The 20,778-nt window shown below is 27.3% G+C and overlaps 1 protein-coding gene across 2 annotated transcripts in view; it reads left to right on the top strand.

The window, feature by feature from the left end:
* The first annotated feature begins 1,679 nt into the window (after positions 1 to 1,679).
* Nep2 (M13 family metallopeptidase neprilysin 2) overlaps positions 1,680 to 20,778 on the top strand; it is a 44,899-nt gene continuing 25,800 nt past the window's right edge. For both annotated transcript variants that reach the window (XM_088188417.1, XM_088188416.1), the window contains exons 1-2: positions 1,680 to 1,924; positions 18,676 to 18,721. In XM_088188417.1, the coding sequence (XP_088044543.1) occupies positions 18,702 to 18,721 (20 nt within the window). In that variant the 5' untranslated portion in view covers positions 1,680 to 1,924; positions 18,676 to 18,701. The remainder of the gene's footprint in view (positions 1,925 to 18,675; positions 18,722 to 20,778) is intronic.

The raw sequence follows: 20,778 nt of genomic DNA, 5'->3' as shown, positions 1-20,778 counted from the left end.
TTGGTGATGATCAATCGGAATTATAATTATATATTATTCACTAACTTCGATCTTCAAAACACAGTAGAAATTAAAAAAAACAATAAGTTAGTGCTGTAGTGTAACTAATTATATTTATAGTTTCTTCTTTACATGTATCTCATCTTACTCATCTGCGGGTTAATTGACATTATATTTTAATCACTTATAAACTGTTCCGACTACTCTTTGTTTTATTTATTGTCATTTTTAATACCCTTCAAATTTACTAGCAAATCGTATATTCAATATCTAACTATTGTCACTAACTTTAATTCGCCACTATATTTTAATCTGAATAATATTTTATAATCGATACAGTTATGTAATCCTCAAAATATTTTATTATGGGCTATTTTTATTTTTTTATTAAAAATATAATTTATATATATGTATATACATTTCGATGGTTTTATCAATTAAATTACACTACAATTTACAATTATTAACTTACACCATCAAGCACAAAAAAGCGCCAGTTCAACTTGCGATCAAACATTTTAACCGCTTGAGAAAAAATGGATCACATAATCAAAATCAAGCGAGGTGTAATAAAAATACAAACACTTTTAAAAATAAAAATATATTTAAATGAAGTGAAGCAATATATAATAACAGTACTGTTTCATGTAGTAAGCTATTATACAATTTACGCACATTGGAAGCCTATTTTGTTAGATCCAATAATCAAAGTTTTATTCAGTTTTTTTTTTTAAGATAAATTCTGCATCGAATTTTAATAATATTTACAATCAGAAAATTATAAAATGAAACATTTTTTGATTGGAAAATTTAAGGGCACTATATTAACAAAATTCTTGTTAATTAATATAGCCAAAAAGGAGCATGGATGCATTCTTAGAAGATTGATTTAAAATCAAGTGGGTTCCTGAAGTATTACATATTTAATTCAACCCATGAACCAATGTGTTATATTATGATTGAAACAGTTTTACCGTGCTGGTTTTCTCAATTTTTTTTTGAAGAAAAATATGTTTTGTTTAAAATGGCACGATTAATAACGTGATTTTTTCTTATAACGATATATTGTTAGTCAGCGTTCAAAAGGAAAATCTTTTTTACAGAATACAGATATTTAACTGAAATTATTACTTTACACGAAGTGATACATTAAATAAATAAACATACGTATATTTAGAAAAATATCATTTTGATCAATCAATGTTTCAAAAGTTTTAATCCCTCAGGAAACAAAAGGGACTAACCGGATGTATTCTAGACAATAATCGACATCGACACCACTTACTTGCATGTGCATAGCGCGACATACTTTTTTTTTAAAAAAAAGGACGCGATCAAAAAATATTGCTTTTTTTATGCACGGATAATCTGCAAACCGGATTATCCACATCAGGAAAAAGAGAGTACACTATTACTGATATAGTAATGTTTTTCCCAAAAGTATTATTTAGAATCCTTTGTTTATTATTCGTCAACAAAAATAAACGTTACCGTGTACTCGAAAAGGCACGTGCTCGATCGAATCACACGTCTGAATTTTTGCAGTTCCTGAGATTAGTATAAAAGGAAGAGGAAATTGTGTTGTTTTTAATAGCCTGCCAAAGCAGACGGTGAAAGTTAGGCAACGGTCGTTAGTCACTCGAAGACTATAAAAAGGAAGTTTGTCGGCCGGCAGCGCCAGTGTCTCCCAGGGCGTCGTTGGTAGTAGACGTGTCTGTCTCTACCGTATACTTTTTGGTAGAAACGCATAATTTTAGTATAAAAAACGTCGCGGCAGGAAAAGGCGTAGACGACGCTTCGGCTGGAGAAGCAGCGGTAGAAATCGAGCGTCATTTCTGTACAACAGTGGGAAGGATCGCCTGGTAGGAAGGCGGTTCACGAAACTCAGCAAAAACGACGACAAATACCGCAAGAGACTCCTCAGGTACTGTCATTAATTATTATTACCTCATATTCGTCTCAAGTCGTATGCAAAGTTTGAACATCGCTAAATCCTTGTACTTTCACAAGTTGCCATAGTAGCCATAGTATGATAAATTTTCTATAATTCAGTGATCAAACTAATTGTATGCTACATTAATATGACAAATAAAAATGATACAGATAATTTACTTGACATCAAAATTATAAAATAAACGGTTAAAAGTAAAGGGTTTTATAATGCATAAATTAAAAGCATATAAAAACACACAATAAGTAAATTAGCATAAATGTTTATTATTAAAATATTCAATGAAAATAATAATTTTATATTAATTCATTTTGTAACAGATAAAATTGTAAAATGTCGTAATGAAAAGTTAACATATTCTAATGCTGTTTCTAAATAGTCTATTCAAGTTTTTAATGGTATATTATAGTGTCGAGTTATTGTGAAAGAGTTAAAATATTTTTTTCATATTAGACTTTTCTAAAAAGCCATCACCTGTGAAAAATCTCAAGTACCATAATTACATAGATCGTATAATCTATATTTTGCTTACAACGTATTTATATACAGCAAATGTCATTAGCATTGAATAATAAAAAAAAAATTAGCTAGTTTTTAAACTTATATAATTTGCACATTTTGAATTAAAATTTTTAGTATTTTCTACAGCAGCGTTGTCCAACTTTTTTTTTATTTGGAAAAATATTTTATTTATAAGAAAAAAATAAAATGTAATTAGCGAAAATAAAAAATGTACAAAACCAATAGGAGCATTGTGGACGTAATTATATGGCAAAAAAATATTTTGTGTTAATATTAATATTTCTTGTTGCAAGTCAAATTATATTTTCAATGGTAGAATGTTAAGTGCTGTTTCTATATATGTATATGTAAGTTTAAAATCCTTCATCTTTGGACTTATTTTAATCTAAAAGTTTGAACAATTCTATTCCAGATGCTCCTCTAAATGCAATAAATGGGTCAACCGCATAATTGCATTTGATATTTAGGGCCTCCTGGTGTAATATCAACGTTTATTGAATCGTTAAATAAATTTATACTTGAGAAATTATTTAAATTAAGAAAATCTTCGATTAGGACATCTATGTAATCAAGTTACAAATTTTTCGAAATTCTTATTTATATCAAATTTTTTTATTTCATCGTAAAACACTTCCTGAAAATTCGACTTATTAATTTTAAATTATTTGCAAGTCCAGTAACATGCTTATAAAGATAACATACGCAGTCGCAGTTGATTTTCTGTTTTTTTTTTTTGTAATGTATTTTTTATAAATTTGACTAAAAGCACTTATGGAATCAACCAAAGTGGAGAAATAATTTTGGCCGTCGAGATCGGTCAAATACCCCACAGTGCGCCGTTGCGGCCGCTTTCTGCATAAAACACGTTTGTTTGTTTTTTTTTTAATTATATTTAAAACAATGTTTTGGTTCGGGGGCCACAAAAATAAATGCATAGTCCGTCAGTTGGACAGCGCTGTTCTACAGCATCAATTATATGAATTAGTCGGTGAAAAAATAATATTAAAAAAATTAGTAATGTAAATAACTACTTGCATATTTTAAAAACCTGATTTTATATTTCCTAGATAATCTTGAGACGCTCAAGTGTAATATTCGCAGTTACTTATTGCACTTTAAAATATTAAAATCATTATCATGATCATTTAAAAAGTCAAATTACCAATGATAATCATTGTCAAAAGCCATTTAAATCAGTTATATGATTTTGAGAAGTATTTAAATCTATATACAAGATCAAGCTAAATGATTTAGAAATATTTAGACCTTTTAAAAAAATGTATTTTAATATAATATATATCATACATTATCTTTCGATGTTGGATAAGAAAACTAATTAATTTCAAAACTACAATATCATCATTCTATCATTTATTTTGTTATGAATAACATTTTTTTATTTTGACATTAATATTTATTAATCTTATTCATAAATAAAATAATTCGTTCATTATACATGATAAGTGATTCTCAACAGTGTATTTTAACCTAAGCAAAATGTTGTTTGAATCTAATCAGTGGATCTCAATCGTTATAAATGAGAGATACTGCGATTGTAATAGCGTTTTTTAAATTTAAAATGCGTTGCATATTAAATGTTTTAAATTAATTTCATGTGGATTGAATCCTATAACACATTTCTAACATTATTCATATTTACCCAGGTGCAGTAATAGTATAGAATTACAAATCAAATATTGGTGTGTATTTATTTAGAATGCTTGTTTCTCTAGCGCAATATTTTTATTAAACAATTCTGATATATGTTTAATATTAAAAATACGATTTAAAAAAAAGTATTAGTTAAACATATGAGAAGTATTAAATGTCGCAGAAATAATATATCTATACAATAGATAAATTACTTATAATTAATTAAGGTACACAACGATTTTTTTTTAATTTTAATTTTTAAGTAAACGAATTTTTAGGTAAACGCAAGTTATTTTATTGATATATATTATATTTTATTGTCTAACAAAAAACCAGATGCAAACATTAGAGAAAAAAACAATTAATAAGTCGTTTAATATTAAGGGATTGTTTGAGCGATTAATGCTTTTATCATTGCAAATTATGCAATACCATTGCAAATTAAGCATCAAGTAACAATCTAAGTATTCAAGTATACGAAACTATAATTATGACACAATATATTATATAAATAAATAGTTAGAAACAAACAATTAATAATTTAATCCGCACGCGACATTCAGTCTGTAATTAGTTATAGTATTTCCCGTACTTCTACAATCGTCTGAATGAAGAATCCTATTGCTATACAATAACTTATTTCCTGTGTGTAAAAATGCGGAATCGAATATATTTTTTAGATCGCAAATAAAAATAGAACAATATATTTGGCAAAATATATTTTTAATATCACTGTTAATACTAAATTATATTTCCAGTTAAAATCAGCTGTTCAATAATATGTTAGCATTACATAGTTCAATAGTTGTTAATTATATTATTATTATTAAAATTATTTTAATATTAAATATAAGCAGATATTTATGTATTTAACTTAAATAATATTGAGTTTTAGTAAGTGTGAACATCTGTACATACATATTGAGTTATTCGACGATGAGTCGTTTTTATGAACGAATGCTTATTTTTTATGATACAATTTCTATATTAAGATTATTTGTATAAAACGTTTAAAACAAGTATATTTTTTATATTGGTATTATTCCAGTTCTAACTGTAGTTATAAACGATACACTATGTTAACAGCATAGGAATGTGTGCAAAATTAGAAATATATTTAATTTCATTCGGTACTATTTTAAACAAGATGGTTGACATATGCTTTATGTCTCGCTCATTCGTGCGTAAAAAAATAGAAATCTTATTTTCTTTATAATCATTATAGCGTTAAATTTATATCTTATTTTCTATATTTATATATAATCATTATAGCATTAAACTTATATCTTATTTTCTATGTTGATATATAATCAATATAGGGTATATTTTCGAGTTTTGTATCACTTGCATGCATGACTATACATTACCATTTATATATATATAGAGAAATGAGGATGCCACTATCTACCAATGAAGTCAAAATGGCATGTCGGAGAGTCTTCGCTGGCGTGTCGAGTTTTATTATTGTCGGCTATAATTTCGCCGATGTGTTCTCGCGATGTCTCTCGTCTCGTTTCTGCTGCTGTGAATCTATGGCTTCTTTCCTTCTGTGACATGTATATTTTAATGCTATGGTGAATCGCAAATAAGGATATTTATGCATCTCATAAACAGTCTAGATGGTAGAAGAATAATAGTATAATACGCATGGTAGAATCTGTTGTTTAGCGCGCGTCTTATACGAACAAAGAGCAGTTTTTCAGCGGTACTTAAGGACGAAGGTATAATTAAGTGGTCCGTGCCATTATAATTATTAAACACAATTGTTTTGGTCACGAGATCTCTCTTCCATTGTTGTAAAAAATACTGTGCTTACCCTTACATTTAAATGTGTTTTGCTTGTTCGAAATAGTCGTTAGAATGACCTATAAATTATAACAAATTATGCAGGTAATTAAAACCACCACAACAAAATATGTTATAACTCATTATATAAAAGCAATCGTAAACAATAATTAGCATATCTGTCATTATTTTCATGACACTACCGGTTGATTCATATTTTAGTTTTAGCCAGTAAAACTAATTTAATTTTCAGATAATTTTTGTTATAAAAAAAGCTATTCATAACTCTTTTTTGAGCAAAAGCTAAAAAGTATTTACAGATGGAATATATAGCTAAACAATAGCCAATAAACCCACTATAAAATATAATTTATTAGTAAAGTAATATATAATATAGTATAGAAAAACTTTACAGGTGTTATCAATATACAAGATTGTAGAAAAGTGATTATTTTACATGTACTATTAAAAATAATATACTACAAATTAGCCCTTAGATATTTGTAAGTTTAACATTCAATTTAAGTACAGTAAATCAGTACAGAAAAATAATCGTATTTTGTGTTTTATTTTACTTTTAAAAACTAGCTTTAATGGCGTTTTTCTACAAAGTATTTCTTATTATAATAATTTAATCTATTTAATGATTTAATGATTTACAAAAAATCTGTGTTTTTATTAAATGTGAAATGCCTGATATTGATTCTAGACGTATATGTATAATACATATGTAAAATACAATTTTTAACTAAATATAAATTAAACTACTTTTTCCAATTTAATATTTTTTTAATTTTTGTTCAATTAAAAACTGTTACTTAATAGTTTGTTTGTGTTTTGATCAGTCTATTTAAATAGTAGATTATATTACGATATTAATAGCTCATGAATGGTTTACCTTTTCGATATATTATGGTATATCTTATATTTAACCCAAGTTAACGTGTTTCTATTTTCAGATCAAAAACGTAACAGTAACTCGTTTAAACTTACTACACCCACATTAAAAATCGATTTTACATACTATAATAATCTCCTAATTAAATTTATTATAAAAAAAGTTATACATTTTTTTATATTAAAATAAATTTGTAGGAATTCTTTTAAAAACATTATTTAATGCAAAACCGTAAGATCACTTTATATGCTGCTTCTCTTTTACATACATAAAAAGTTATTATGTTATAAAATATCGTTTGCTTGAAATCATTTATTTATTGTACTTAGACGAATATTGAAAATACAGGAACTAATAATGAGGACAATGCTCTAAAAAATTCATTGAAATATCATTTAATATGTTTATTTAATAACAAAGAAATTTTATCAGATTTAGCACTGTAAGCTCAATACAGTATACTCTCGATTATCCGGGCTATTGCAGGTAAGAAAACATTTTGATCCAATTTTAAAATATGTATAATAAATTTATAATACAACTTATCAATATTTAAAAAATCTCTTCAAGAATTAGTATATTTTTTTCTAAGAGCTATTATTTTGTTATATTCGAATCCCCAGTGGTAGATATAGTCTAGTTAAATTTCAACAGAGGTCAGTGCCATCTTGTGACTAATCTAATTGCTAGTATCTTATTCGCTTGTATTGTCACAATCACTCCCTTCCTCTTCTATTTGAACGACAATAGAAACGACATCCCCATCATTCAAGCATTAAAAATCATTTGAATCGGATCACACCATTCCTCGATATTTTCCCGATCGACATATTCAATGCATTTTACTTTTCCATTAATCTAAGCATGTCAGATGTGTCACTTGCCTCAGAATCTAATACATATTTTTCCACGTTAGAAAGAATCTTCAAGTGGTACTGGCTTACTTTTGCCCAAGATTGTGCTATCCAATGTAGTAATTTTTTTCAGAAATTTATCAAGCTATCGTTTTCCGCAGCGAAAGCTTTGAGAAGACCAACGCGGTAAAGCCGATTCATTGATATTATTGTACAATACTTGGGTTTATCAGTTGAATTAAACCTGTAGTGTTAGACAATACAAATTTTGTACTATAAAACTGAGAATAAGCATCTACTAATAATTCTGCTATTTGTAAAAATCTTTTAAGTTTTTTTGCTTTTTCAATCAAAATAGTTCCAGATGCATTTACTCAACACATGACTTTAATACACTCTTAAGTGATTTCAAAAATTTTAAATTAATTTATTTTAAGCATGTATAATCCACTGTGTTATGCCTGCACAACAGTTGTTTGAACCGAAGTCGGCCGAGACCTTATACAATACTTCGAGGAAGCGACCACACTGGCAAAAATTTCATATGCCGTCCATGACGTCTGGACGGTATATGACATTTGACGGTGTGACATTTATACAAACCGATATAGGAAAATACATAAGAATATTCTAAACGATTTTTTTTAACAAAATCAAGTACCACTAATTATTTAATTTTATATGAAAAACATATAATAACGATATTTGTTAGAAGAATATACTATCAAAAATATAATTAATCCCTTTTGGTGCCCTAAAATATTCAAAGATGTCAGTAAGAGTCTGTTGAAGTCCCCGATAAGCATGGTATTATAACTTGACCACGTGACCACGATGCAGCGCTCGACGTGCGTGTTGACCATAGAACGCCTACGCGCATACTGAAATTGAACTACTCAGTTTGCGAAAAACCATATCATTATCTCTCTCACTCTCATCTCGTGGGGGAAGTATCTCACCGCTTGCGCTCGAAAAAGCAGCTCTGACTTCAATCTCTTTGACTTCGGTCGTTTTGCTGACAATGTTCGAAAGCGCTCGAAGCTGGCCTAGTCGATCTAAATTACCTCCACTTTACCTCCCGTTCTCGATAACCTCGGACAACTTCCGAGAGGTTTTAGATCGGGCAGAATCGAACTCGACCGAAGTAACCCACTATCCGTCCTTGGCCAACCTTGGCCAACTTCCAGAGAGTGTAGTGCAGGCATTAAATTTTTAAGATAAAAAGGATAAAAGCGAGTTTATTAGCCAGTGAGACTATTTTCTATTGCAGGTGTTTTTTTATCTAAAATAAGAGCAATGTTTGTAATGATCTAATGTATTTTATTTTCTTTAGTTTTATATACATTACAGCTTACTTTGTTCTATATTTGTAGTAAATATAAAAGTATTGTTTTACTGCTTTTTTTTATAATAATTCTTAATATTGGTTAAATGTGTAAAAATACCAGTAAACGAGTTGTAACTATCGAAACTAATGTATTCATGATATTTATAGGTATGTTCTCACAACAATAGCAAATAAAATATTCAATAGGTTATTAAAGAATAATTGCGTTACCACTAAGAAACTTTGTATCACATTTATAGTAGGTGAATAAATCATTCTTTAGAAACGATATTTATTCTTTATACGAATCTCGCGATAAAAATGGTTATACGTGTGTTTAAAAAAACCTAATTAGTTTGACGATATGTAGATTAGAGCAGAAGCTAACGAAGTGTCGTTAAGGTTTAATTGGCCGTCGTGTGAGAGTTTCAATAGCGCACGCTATAAAACGCTTTATACGGACATAAAGTGCTAAACGATAAGGACAATCAAGTAAATTAAAACTTGCACTTAATTGCTCTAATAAGTTTTACGACTAGCGTACACAGGAATGTAAAGAAACAGAAAACATCCCTGATCATGTTCTAATGTACATGTTTGCCGCAAACATTTAATTAAATATAAATCTAAATAAATCAGTAATATATTTGTATTTGGTTATTGTTAACCATATACATACATTTCACTCATCTTTACGTCTTTATTTCCAGGAAATATCGCGTAAATCAAGGTATAAAACTGAATTTGTAATAAAAAGATCGAATAGTATTCACGTGTCTTTAAATTATAACGTTAAAAATCACTCGAAAAAGCAACTCAGGACACACTGCATGGGCAGTGAGAGATGGTTCACGTGTAGGTCAAGTATAATAAGTGGGAATGCGTTAATGGCGCACATCACGCTACACGTGTAAAATAATATGTTTGCTATGGCGTATTTAAAGGAAAACGTTTTTCTCAATCGCGTTAAACATGGATTTATATTTATACATACATATATATACTATATCATCGGGATTCATAGCGATTTTTACTTACTTTCATTCTATATTTCGGTTGCAATTTTCCAGCCATGATCACGAGTTATGGAAATTTCTTTATGATGATGTTTTAGACAAATTTGGCTGCTTAGTATGCAATTTAAGATTGCTTCACGTAAACCTTACGTTATCTTTTTCAGCAATCTGTCTAATTTTAATTCAAGGCTGCCTATCGGTGTTCTTCACGGGTCTTTTAAAAGCTCTTGTTTCATTTATGTACCCTACATTTAGACATTGCACCCTCGTCAAAAGCCTTCTTTAACATTTGCAATACTTCACTATGGAAACGCAAAATTTAATGCAAATTCTTTGTTGCGTCATGTTTAAAATGAAGAAATCTAGCGTTACAAAATGCGTCGTTAATACTTAGCTGACAAACACAAACTACGCGTCTAATATGACATGAACATCAGAGACAGTATATCTGTCTTATTTGCTCAGTAATTTTATTAAAAATAACAACAAAATATGCATGTGTTCTGTTGGTATAAACTTTGACATTTGCTGTATAAAACCCACCAAAACAACATAATAATAATTAACTAATACTATAAAAGTTTTCGTCGGACACGAAAAAAATAATGATGATAGACCGCAAAACGAGATGGTTGGCGCAATAGTCCATGACCATGACCTTGACCCCCCCCAGTGTTACGTTCACTAGCCGAATTTGTATATCTAACTATGATTTAAACGTATCCAAATTTGGCTGGCTCAGTTTTAGGAAGTCGCAGCATCAACTCACCTTCAAATATTAGCATCACTAAATAAATTTATTGGGAAAAATTTGAAACTTTGCCATTACTAAAATAAAATTCCACTTTTTCGCGTCATTTGCGTCAAACTGTACAATTTATAAGTATAATATTAACAAATATAAATATGTGTTATATCCAAGCAAAAATATATGAAATAAAAACACTTATCTTTTGAACAGGTCGACAACTTAGAATATAGTCAAGATCAAATGGAATAAAATTATCAAAATTCTATAGGGACGAAGAGTGTATAAGATTAATATAATCAAAAAGACTTTTAAATCTAGAATCTTTATAAGATATACATAAACATATAATCAAATGCGAATAATAATCGCAACTTATGATATAATTATTGTATACAAAATCGTATATTAAATTATTAAGATTAAAATCGTGCCATAATAATGCTAATAATTCTTATTGACTCGAGTACAAATTAATACACATATTCCTCAAGAAATAATATATTAAATTAATTTTATTATGCGATATTTTTAATTCGTTTTCAACCTACATTATTTCAGAATATTATAAATCAATTCAACAAATACATTTTTTTATATATATATATTTTTTTAAACATTTCATGTAATAATAATTGTTATTGTAATAATTTTTAGTTTTTAGTTTAAAATGATTGATTAGACTGGTGAATTTTGCAGTTCAAGGTATTCAAAGAGTTGATTCTTTGTTTCTCTATATTTTGTAATTATCTATGTCTGTACCACAAACATATGTATGTACATAAGGACAGGTGGAAGATATGAACACATGTTTCTTCAGTGATTTGGATACTTATATTTAATATTTAATTGCTGATTCATTTTCTTAAGTCGCTGACTATTGACCTGATAGACCTTGGTTCGACTCTCATATGATCCTTAGTGTTTTTCAAATTATATCGTGTCTGGTGAATCGCAATTATTGATTATAATTATATAATTATAATTCCGATTGGGTGTATCTACATTTTACGAAACAAATGACAGGGAACGTGTATTCTAGACTTCCACTACACTGTCTGGAAGTTGTCCGAACCGAAGCTACAACTGAAGTCGCAGATTTCATATGCTCGCGCGCTTCGCGGCGTGCATGACGTTCGGACGGCAGCTGCCGGCACATTTGCGTGCGATCGAAAAAAGTGCCAAATAATCGCCAATTTTAAATTGTCATATTAATAAAATTACGCTATTGATAATTATAAAAGTTAGTGTGGGCACTCACCAATACAATATCAATGAAAACTTTTCGGTCGTAAATAATCAATTTACGCAAAATCTTTGTCGGCTTTTGCAAAATGCCATAAAGCATTAAAATGATACTTCAGAATACGAACACCACATGTGTGACTATCCTAGAATTTGTCGCCATCGATTCTAAATAAGAATTCGTTATAGTGTGACATTTATATAAACCGATCTAGGAAAATACATAAGTATATTCGAAATGATTTTTTTTAACAAAATCAAGTACCACTAATTATTTTTTAATTATTTAATTTTACATGAAAAAAAATATAATAATGATATCTGTGTATAAGAATATACTATCAAAAATATAATTAATCCCTTTTGGTGCCATAAAATATTCAAATATGTCAGTAAGAATATGTTGAAGATCGAGTTACATAAAAACATGTTAACATGTAATCCCACTGTAGCATGTGATATTATAACTTGACCACGTGACCACGATGCAGCGCTCGTCATGCGTGTTAACCATAGGACGCCTACGTGCATACCGAAATTGAAGCGAGTTACTCGTTCTATCTCAGTTTGCAAACTACCATATCATTATCTCTCTCACTCTCGTCACTTAACACGCGAGAGAGCGAAAGGTCGCTCGCGCTCTAAAGGATTTGTCTGGAAGATATAATTATGTTTCATTTGCACTTACGTATTAGAAAGCTTAAAAGCTTTGAATCGCAGACTTCATTTGGCAATACAAGTTTAAAAATGGTTTTACAATATACCAAATACAAATTTATGTAATACCCTAAATACATATAATTTATTTATCAAATAAGAACGATGTTACAATCAACCCATAAATAATCATAGTAGTTATTCATACATTAGACATATTAAAAAAATAAAAACTTCTCGTATTGACCGATATTCGATTTCTTGCCAAACTCGTTTCATACTCAAGTACCAATATGCCATTTTTGCATATGCAAATGGAACTTTCAAGATCATCTATTGCTAACGTTATTTACACTTCCGTTATACGCTTTAAACAGTGAGCTCAACAGAAAAATAACAATGAAAGAATACAATATGTGAATATGTACATATTAGAGGCCCAAAAGAAGTTATTTTACTTCCAATGTAATGGGACTATACTTTTAACAACTTTTTAGTTAATGCTACATTAAAAAGCTTAATAACTATTTGTTTCGTCTTTCTGTATATACATAAATTTATTTTCCCCATGACCTCGATTTACGGGGATTTCAAAGTACAACATACGAGTCGTTCTTTGTATACTATTGTAATTTAACAGCTTAGTTCGCATTTGAACGACGAAATTCAAAATAGGTTCAATAGTTTGTTTTTACTGCGATTAAATGATATTATCAGTCGTTTATTGCACCAAAATTTCATTACTTTTAATGAAATTGGACAAATGTTCGTTTTTTCATTTTCGTTGATACAATCTGATGTGTGTCACATAAAAATATCAGATTTTAGTACATAGTCTAAGATAAGTTCATCAGTTACATTTTTTTAAAGTATTGTACAGTTTTAATCTCAGTTTGTAATTAAAAAAATAATTTTAGAACATAGCAAATCGAACTTTATAAATGGTATTTAAGTATGCATTAGTTTTTATCATCACTTTGTATTTACGTTGTATTGATACGTTATTTCTTATAAATTATTTTTTAAATATGATAAAATTGCTATATTATGTGTGTGTGTATTTATATACATACATAATAAATTCATATGAAAACCGGAAAGGACAATTCGGTCGATGCCCCTAAAACGGTAAACCGTTAACGTAACTTGGATTGGGAACGTCTGACCGGTCCAACACTAGCATTGGCGTAAAAAATTATAACCAGAGCATTATTTTAAAATAGAAAAAAATATAAATTATTATTTCCATGTGTTAATTAAATACTTGGTTGTTAAATAATAACATTTATTCATATAAACATATATTATAGATTATATAAAAATTAATTTATAATAAGAAGCAAAATATATTCTGATCATAAATCGCAATTGATCACACGTGTATACATTTCTTAGAATATTGTTATTATGTACGATTGTACGCACATATGCATAATGCACATTTATTTAATATGTTTCGCAAGATATCAAACAATAATTAATCCATAATGTGAAAAATGCATTAATAGGAGAAACGTATTGGATAAAAATTTCGGTAGATATTTGCCTACCTATTTCTCTAAATCGAGTATATTTAAAAAACAGAGTATATTTATTGCTACTGCTTTCGATATACAAAAACTATTAATATTTATTTTCATAATTGCTTTAAGAGAGAGTTATTTATTTTAAAGTAATTTAATAACGATTATATAACATTTATAAGTAATGACAATTTTATCATATTTAGTTGTTAATTGTTTATCATTTTATTTAGTAAAAGTCGATAGGTGATTATTATATAATTATTATTACAATTTTTATAAATTGAATAGACAATCACTCAATTCATTGCATTTGTAATTATGATTTTATGAGCAAGTCTAATATTAAATGTGAGTCTTTATTTATTAAAATGTTAAAAGTATTAATACGAAAAACGTTTTTAATTGTACATATGTTGCCTATATTTGGTAGTAGATAAATAAATACTATATTTCAGTGGTATAAAGCTGAGTTTTACAGTAGATAAACTTGTTATTAATTCCTTCACATTTTTTGTATGCATATGTAATATATTAGATAATCATTAAATAAACACGATGGCAGATTTTAGACAGACTAAGTGAATAATTTATACATAGTTGCATATTATATGAATTTATTTTTAGAATATGGCAAAAACGCCCACTAACAACATTTATGAAGTAGTAGGTGAAAAAAAAATATAGACGATGATGTCCTGGCTGCAGAAGTAGAAAGAAATCTTACTCAAACTATCCACCAGCTGGCCGAGAAACTAAACCAGTCCGATTCAACAGTGCAAACACACAGCAGATTGAGAATGCTTGGTGCATGGGTTCCACACGAATTAAGCGAATAAAACATGTCAGCGCGTATCCGCATATCTCAAGAGCTTCTTTATTTTAAAGCTGAGTTGACTTTAATCAATCGTTTAATAATCGGAGATGAGAAATATGTGTTGTTCGACAACAATAATAGTAGAAGACAGTGTTTATCTAAAGGTCAAGTAGTAAAACCTACCCCGAAGCCCGTACTCACTGTAAAAAAAAGTTTTGAGGGATTACAAAGAGATTGTGGATTATGAAACTCTTAAACCTGGCCAAACAATAACAGTAAGCTTATATTGTGATCAGCTGGATCGTTTACACGAGGAAAGTTTAATCACATCTACCTTCTTTCGGCTATCATTTCTTTCGAACGATGCAATATTTCATAAACGGTAAAAAATCAAAATGGGAACTGTCGGAATATTTCGAAAAAAGCCTCCAACGTTTTATGCTAATAGAATTTAAAAAATGACCGAGAGGTAAGAGAGGGTTATATCTTTAAAAGTATATTACACTTTGAATCATTTAAATTAAATAAAACCATTCAAAAGTGATTTTCTAGTTTCAAGTTTAAAAAAAACTACCCAATAGTATCATCTACCATATAATATTTAGCACATTAGAACTGCTTGTATGGTACAAATTTATATCCAATTTAAATTATGGTACTTATCTTAAAAAAAAATGTTGCTAGTACAATACTAAAAATAACCATTATATCATTTGTGTATTTTTTATAGAAACAACGTCACAATTATTTAATTATACTAATTTCTTAAAGTTCGTGAACCTTAATAATTTCATTACAAACACAAGTTGAAATTTATGTATGCTAATTTTTATTCTACTATTTTTAATATATTCTCAAAAATATTAGTGTGCATCACTGAAGAAGAAGGCAACATAGCAAACCGGTATTGTCAATGTACCTTTTGGTTCTGAAAACAATGGAAAAATTCCTCAGCACCTGATTCATTCACACATATGTCTGCGTGTAAAAAGCTATTTTTAATTATTAGTAGTGCATTGAATCACTTCATTAAAAATTTATCACTTGCTTATAAAACCTCAAAAACAATTTTGTAATATTTCATAATATAGATGAAAAAATCATGTTTAAATAAATACTCTATTAATGCTATGCCATAAATAATTTTTGATATCGGTGTCTTTTAATTTTTATATTATTATATTATTCCATTTTTTTTCCAATTATTCCATAAATTTGTACATTTACATAATTATAATATATGACATTTAAACTATAAAATAAACAACCATATTTTTTTATAAAATTACCAAATGTATCATTTAATTTTTATTAATTTTATTTGTGCACTCAGTTTGCGTACAGGTTCAATTCTCAAAAATAGAATTTTATTAAATTTTTTTTCGAATAATTTTAAATGATTTAAAACTGCTGCACAAGAAAGGGTGGATCCGTTCTAGATGTTTATAAATATATTTGATTTTAATGAAAAACAATTGTTCATGATTTCATTAATAATCTAAGAACTATGATAATAATTAGATAAGACGCAACCGTTTCGCAATCAGTAAATTTCAAAATTATTTAAGAGCATTCCATGTAATTTTTTCACAAGAAAAGGAACATTGATTGCTTTTTCTATGATGCTAAGTATTTAAAAAAGTTATTGTAGCTACTAAGATATTTTAATAAATAATTACTTTATATTTTAATTACTACTAATTTACATCCCATATATATTGGCAAAAAAATATTGCAAAAAAGATTTTAAACATACATATATAGAGATATCTTTAATAATATACTGTATTAATGTGATCACATACTATATGTTACATAATTTTTATTATATATCAAAATATATAGAGAAAATTGAGAAGTGATAATTAGGGTTCTCATTTATCGAGAAACAAGAATGCCTAATTAAAAATTATTAAAAATTAATTAAAAAACTTTTATATAAAATCTAATATAATAATATAGTAGTACACATTATTATATGTTTTATAATTTGAATTAATAAAACATATAATAATAATATAGAATATCAAGACAATTTAGTATTGCAATTATTATTGCTATTCATTCTAACTTAAGCAGTGTTATGAATATAAAATCAAAGACGCAATGAAAATGATTTTAGATATAGTATGTATTTCATCAGCTTAACAACGCAAATAAACGATGCATTTATAAATTAATTTAAAAATAAATATATATATATATATATATATATATATATATATATATATATATATATATATATATATATATATATATATATATATATATATATATATATATATATATATATATATATATATATATATATATATATATATATATATATGTATATACGTATATACACACATATTATTGGAACCTCGGGATTCGTCGCTATTTACACTTACATTTTAATATTTCGGCTGTGATGCTCCAGCCATGGTCACGAATTTTCTGTAACTGGCGCTATATATCTTATAAGCTAATCTATAGGATGATCCTAAAAAATAATGATTGTTAATTTATTTTTAATATAAAAGAATAGCTTATGTCACCTTATAATTTATTTATCTTCTTAATAATATGCATTTGCCCTGACACACATTTCACTACAACGATAGAGTGAATGTTTCGAATAATAATACATTTATTTTGGAATAAGTGAAAGTTATCTATGTATAAATATAAGCAATATGTTTAAAAAATGTTAATTTAACTAAATATGTATTTAAATGTATACTTTTTGTATTATATTACTTATAAAAATATACCAATGTTCAGAATTTATTATTAAATTTAAAAATATGAAATGTATTATGAAATCAGTCGTTAAAGATCTTTAAAAAAAAATTTTTTACAGTAGATTACCTCTCACTTATGTAGTATGTCCAATTAAATTATTTATTTAGGATACGAACTGCGATACGAACATCCTTCGATTTCAAGAAAAACCTTGCCGTGAAAATACAACATTCGAATATTAAGCGTTTGATTATAATATCACCCATTGTTAAGCAGCGATCATAAATCGTTGGAATCCGAACTGTATTTTATAAACAGGAAAATAGTTTCAAGTTGCTTTGGTGTATATATTTGACTGAACTTTATATTTAATTACACATCTTTTAATAATTACTTTCTTCTTGTCATTTTATATTTGAACAAGTATAGAATATTAAAACGTGTGGAGAAAATTCTGAACAATAGAGTGGCCCTAACGCGGGATACACTTATTCAAATGAGACCTCAATAACGAGCAAGTGAGACCCGTAAATGTAACGCGAGTGAAAGCAATCGAGTAAAAGCAATTGGATATAGTTTCTCCCTTTTGACTCAAGTCAGCCCGACGATTATTTTTATTTATTTATCGTTTCGTACTTTATATAAATAATGCAACAATATTTAATTGTTTTTCAATAGTAAGATTATGTTTCAACATTTTTAGCTGAAAACTTTTTTATGGAAAATCCAGCCTTGCTTAATTCTTAATTTTATTATTGTAATATTTACATTTTCACATCCGTATCACACTATACAATTGCAATTTTTCGGTAAAAATAAATAATAAAAAATATACAATAATAACAGGATGTTTCAACTACATTATGTATAATTTACTCATGTTTATTTTTGTCGCTTTTTTATTACATTATTGACTCGCCATATATAATAACGCCATTTTATTTTAAAATTACAGAAATCGACGACCGTTTCCAGTTCAGCATGAAGCAAACAGTGATCACGTAAGTGCATATTTGATATAAATTATCTAGAAATTTCATTGTCATACAAATTATATATTTTTATAGAAGAAATATAATTATCTTTAATTGTGATTTTTTATATATTTATATGTTTTTTATTTTATTAAGCTATCCATAAAGCATCCCAAATTATAACAAAATATTCATGCAAATACATTCATAAAAAATGAAAGCTAAGTATTTTAAGATGTTGAAGTTAAGTAAATGCAATTCATAAATATTAAAAAAAATACACTTCAAAATGACATAAGCTTTTAAATATTTACTTATAAATTACCTCAACGCGTGGATCTACAATTTTGTTGATACCGGTCTAACAAGATTGGTGCCATTTATATATGATCGTATCATTGATATAATATTATATATTATAATATTTCGGGTACATAAAATATAATATTCTATTATTAAACACACAGAATAATTGTTTCAGATTATACTTTCATCATTTATAACATATAGTTAGAAAAAGCATACAAGGTATAATATATAAATGTAAAATAACGTAGCTCAAACTTTGTGTTAAATGAAAAAATTTGCAAATATTAATTAGCGATGGTTTGTTTTTAAGTAAAATTAAAAAACTCTTTTGCGAACCGTTAGAACACTATTTATTGCCAAGCATAATCATTTAAAAATAGTGTTAGAAAGTATATTACTATTTGCTTTCTTATTGACATCTAGTTATTATAGATTTATTCTATATTATAGTAATTACCATTAATCAGTCTCAAAGTATATGTATAGTGCAAATGTGTAATTTCAACATTATTTTAACAGTAAAACTGCAACAGAAAATTGCCAGTTAATTTATAACTTTCACATACATATAAGTTTTATTTATATAAAGGTAACACTTATTTTAACAACAAATAGATTAAAACTACTACGTATATTGCTTTCTTAATACGTAAACATTAAGTTAAAAAGTAATATTTTTTTAAATATGTTTAAACTTTTTTTAGTGGTAAAAAACGCGAGAGTTTCATGAATTAAACAAGGCTAATTAAGGCATTGTTTGATAATAAAAAATAATTGTGAAGAATGACATTGATATTTTTGAGATTTTTTGAGCTAATGGCTGAATTAAACAATTATTTTTTCGTCAAAAAAAATGTACTGTGTTTGTTTAAACGATAGCTAAAAAATAATTACTGAATGTCATGGTTTTCAAGAATGATGATCCAACTTCTGTTTCCAGACGTTAGTAAAATTTCTTTGGTTTCAAATTCTTTGCTGACAGTGAAATATAACCTTCTCTTGGTAAAACTAATTTTTCCCGCAATATTTTTAATACAGTAAAATCGTTTTTATAATTGCATTAAATTCAAATTATGACAAAGTCTAAGCATAGTGATTAATCCTCAGCCGAATCATGTGATTAGATTTCCTTTTTTGGTTATGGGTATTTGTTTAATTTATTGCAAAAGTCAAGAACTATTATAAAAATTTGTCTTATATTTTCTTTCGAAAATCTTTAAGAGTAGCAATAAGATCCTGAATTAATTTTGATAAACTAGCAATGGCATGCTCTCTTTTTTTAGTATCAAATTCTAAAGGTTTAAAAATATAATAAGCTTATAGTTATACATCTGAATGTACAAGTAAGTGAGTCACCAAAAGTTTAGTTGTCTTTCATATATCTCAAGATTAAAACACTGTTCTCAAATTATTCATAAAATGTTTTTATTGCACTTGCTTTTGAACATAATCTCATATTGGAATGTTCTTTGAGACTAATTAATTCACTTTACCGACCGGCACTTATGCTAAATATTGCAAATCTGCGAAAATATTATCTTCTAATTAAAATTTATGTATCTTTTTTTGATACATTTTGATTTTTTTCTAGATATGTTATTGAAATTGAAGATATACAAAATATACGTAAATTTTTTTTTAAATTGCCCTTTCTATATGTCTAAATATAATTTTTTTTCAAAATAAAATTCATACATTATGTCGTAAAAAAATCGATAAACATAAATGTTTAATTTGAAATGGAAACCATTCACAACAGACGCTAATTGGCGTCC

The sequence above is a fragment of the Plectrocnemia conspersa genome, unplaced genomic scaffold (genome assembly GCF_051122295.1).
Source record: "Plectrocnemia conspersa isolate PC_06_02 unplaced genomic scaffold, ASM5112229v1 ptg000006l, whole genome shotgun sequence".
Classification (NCBI taxonomy): domain Eukaryota; kingdom Metazoa; phylum Arthropoda; class Insecta; order Trichoptera; family Polycentropodidae; genus Plectrocnemia; species Plectrocnemia conspersa.
This window is presented reverse-complemented; position numbering and strand designations above follow the sequence as displayed.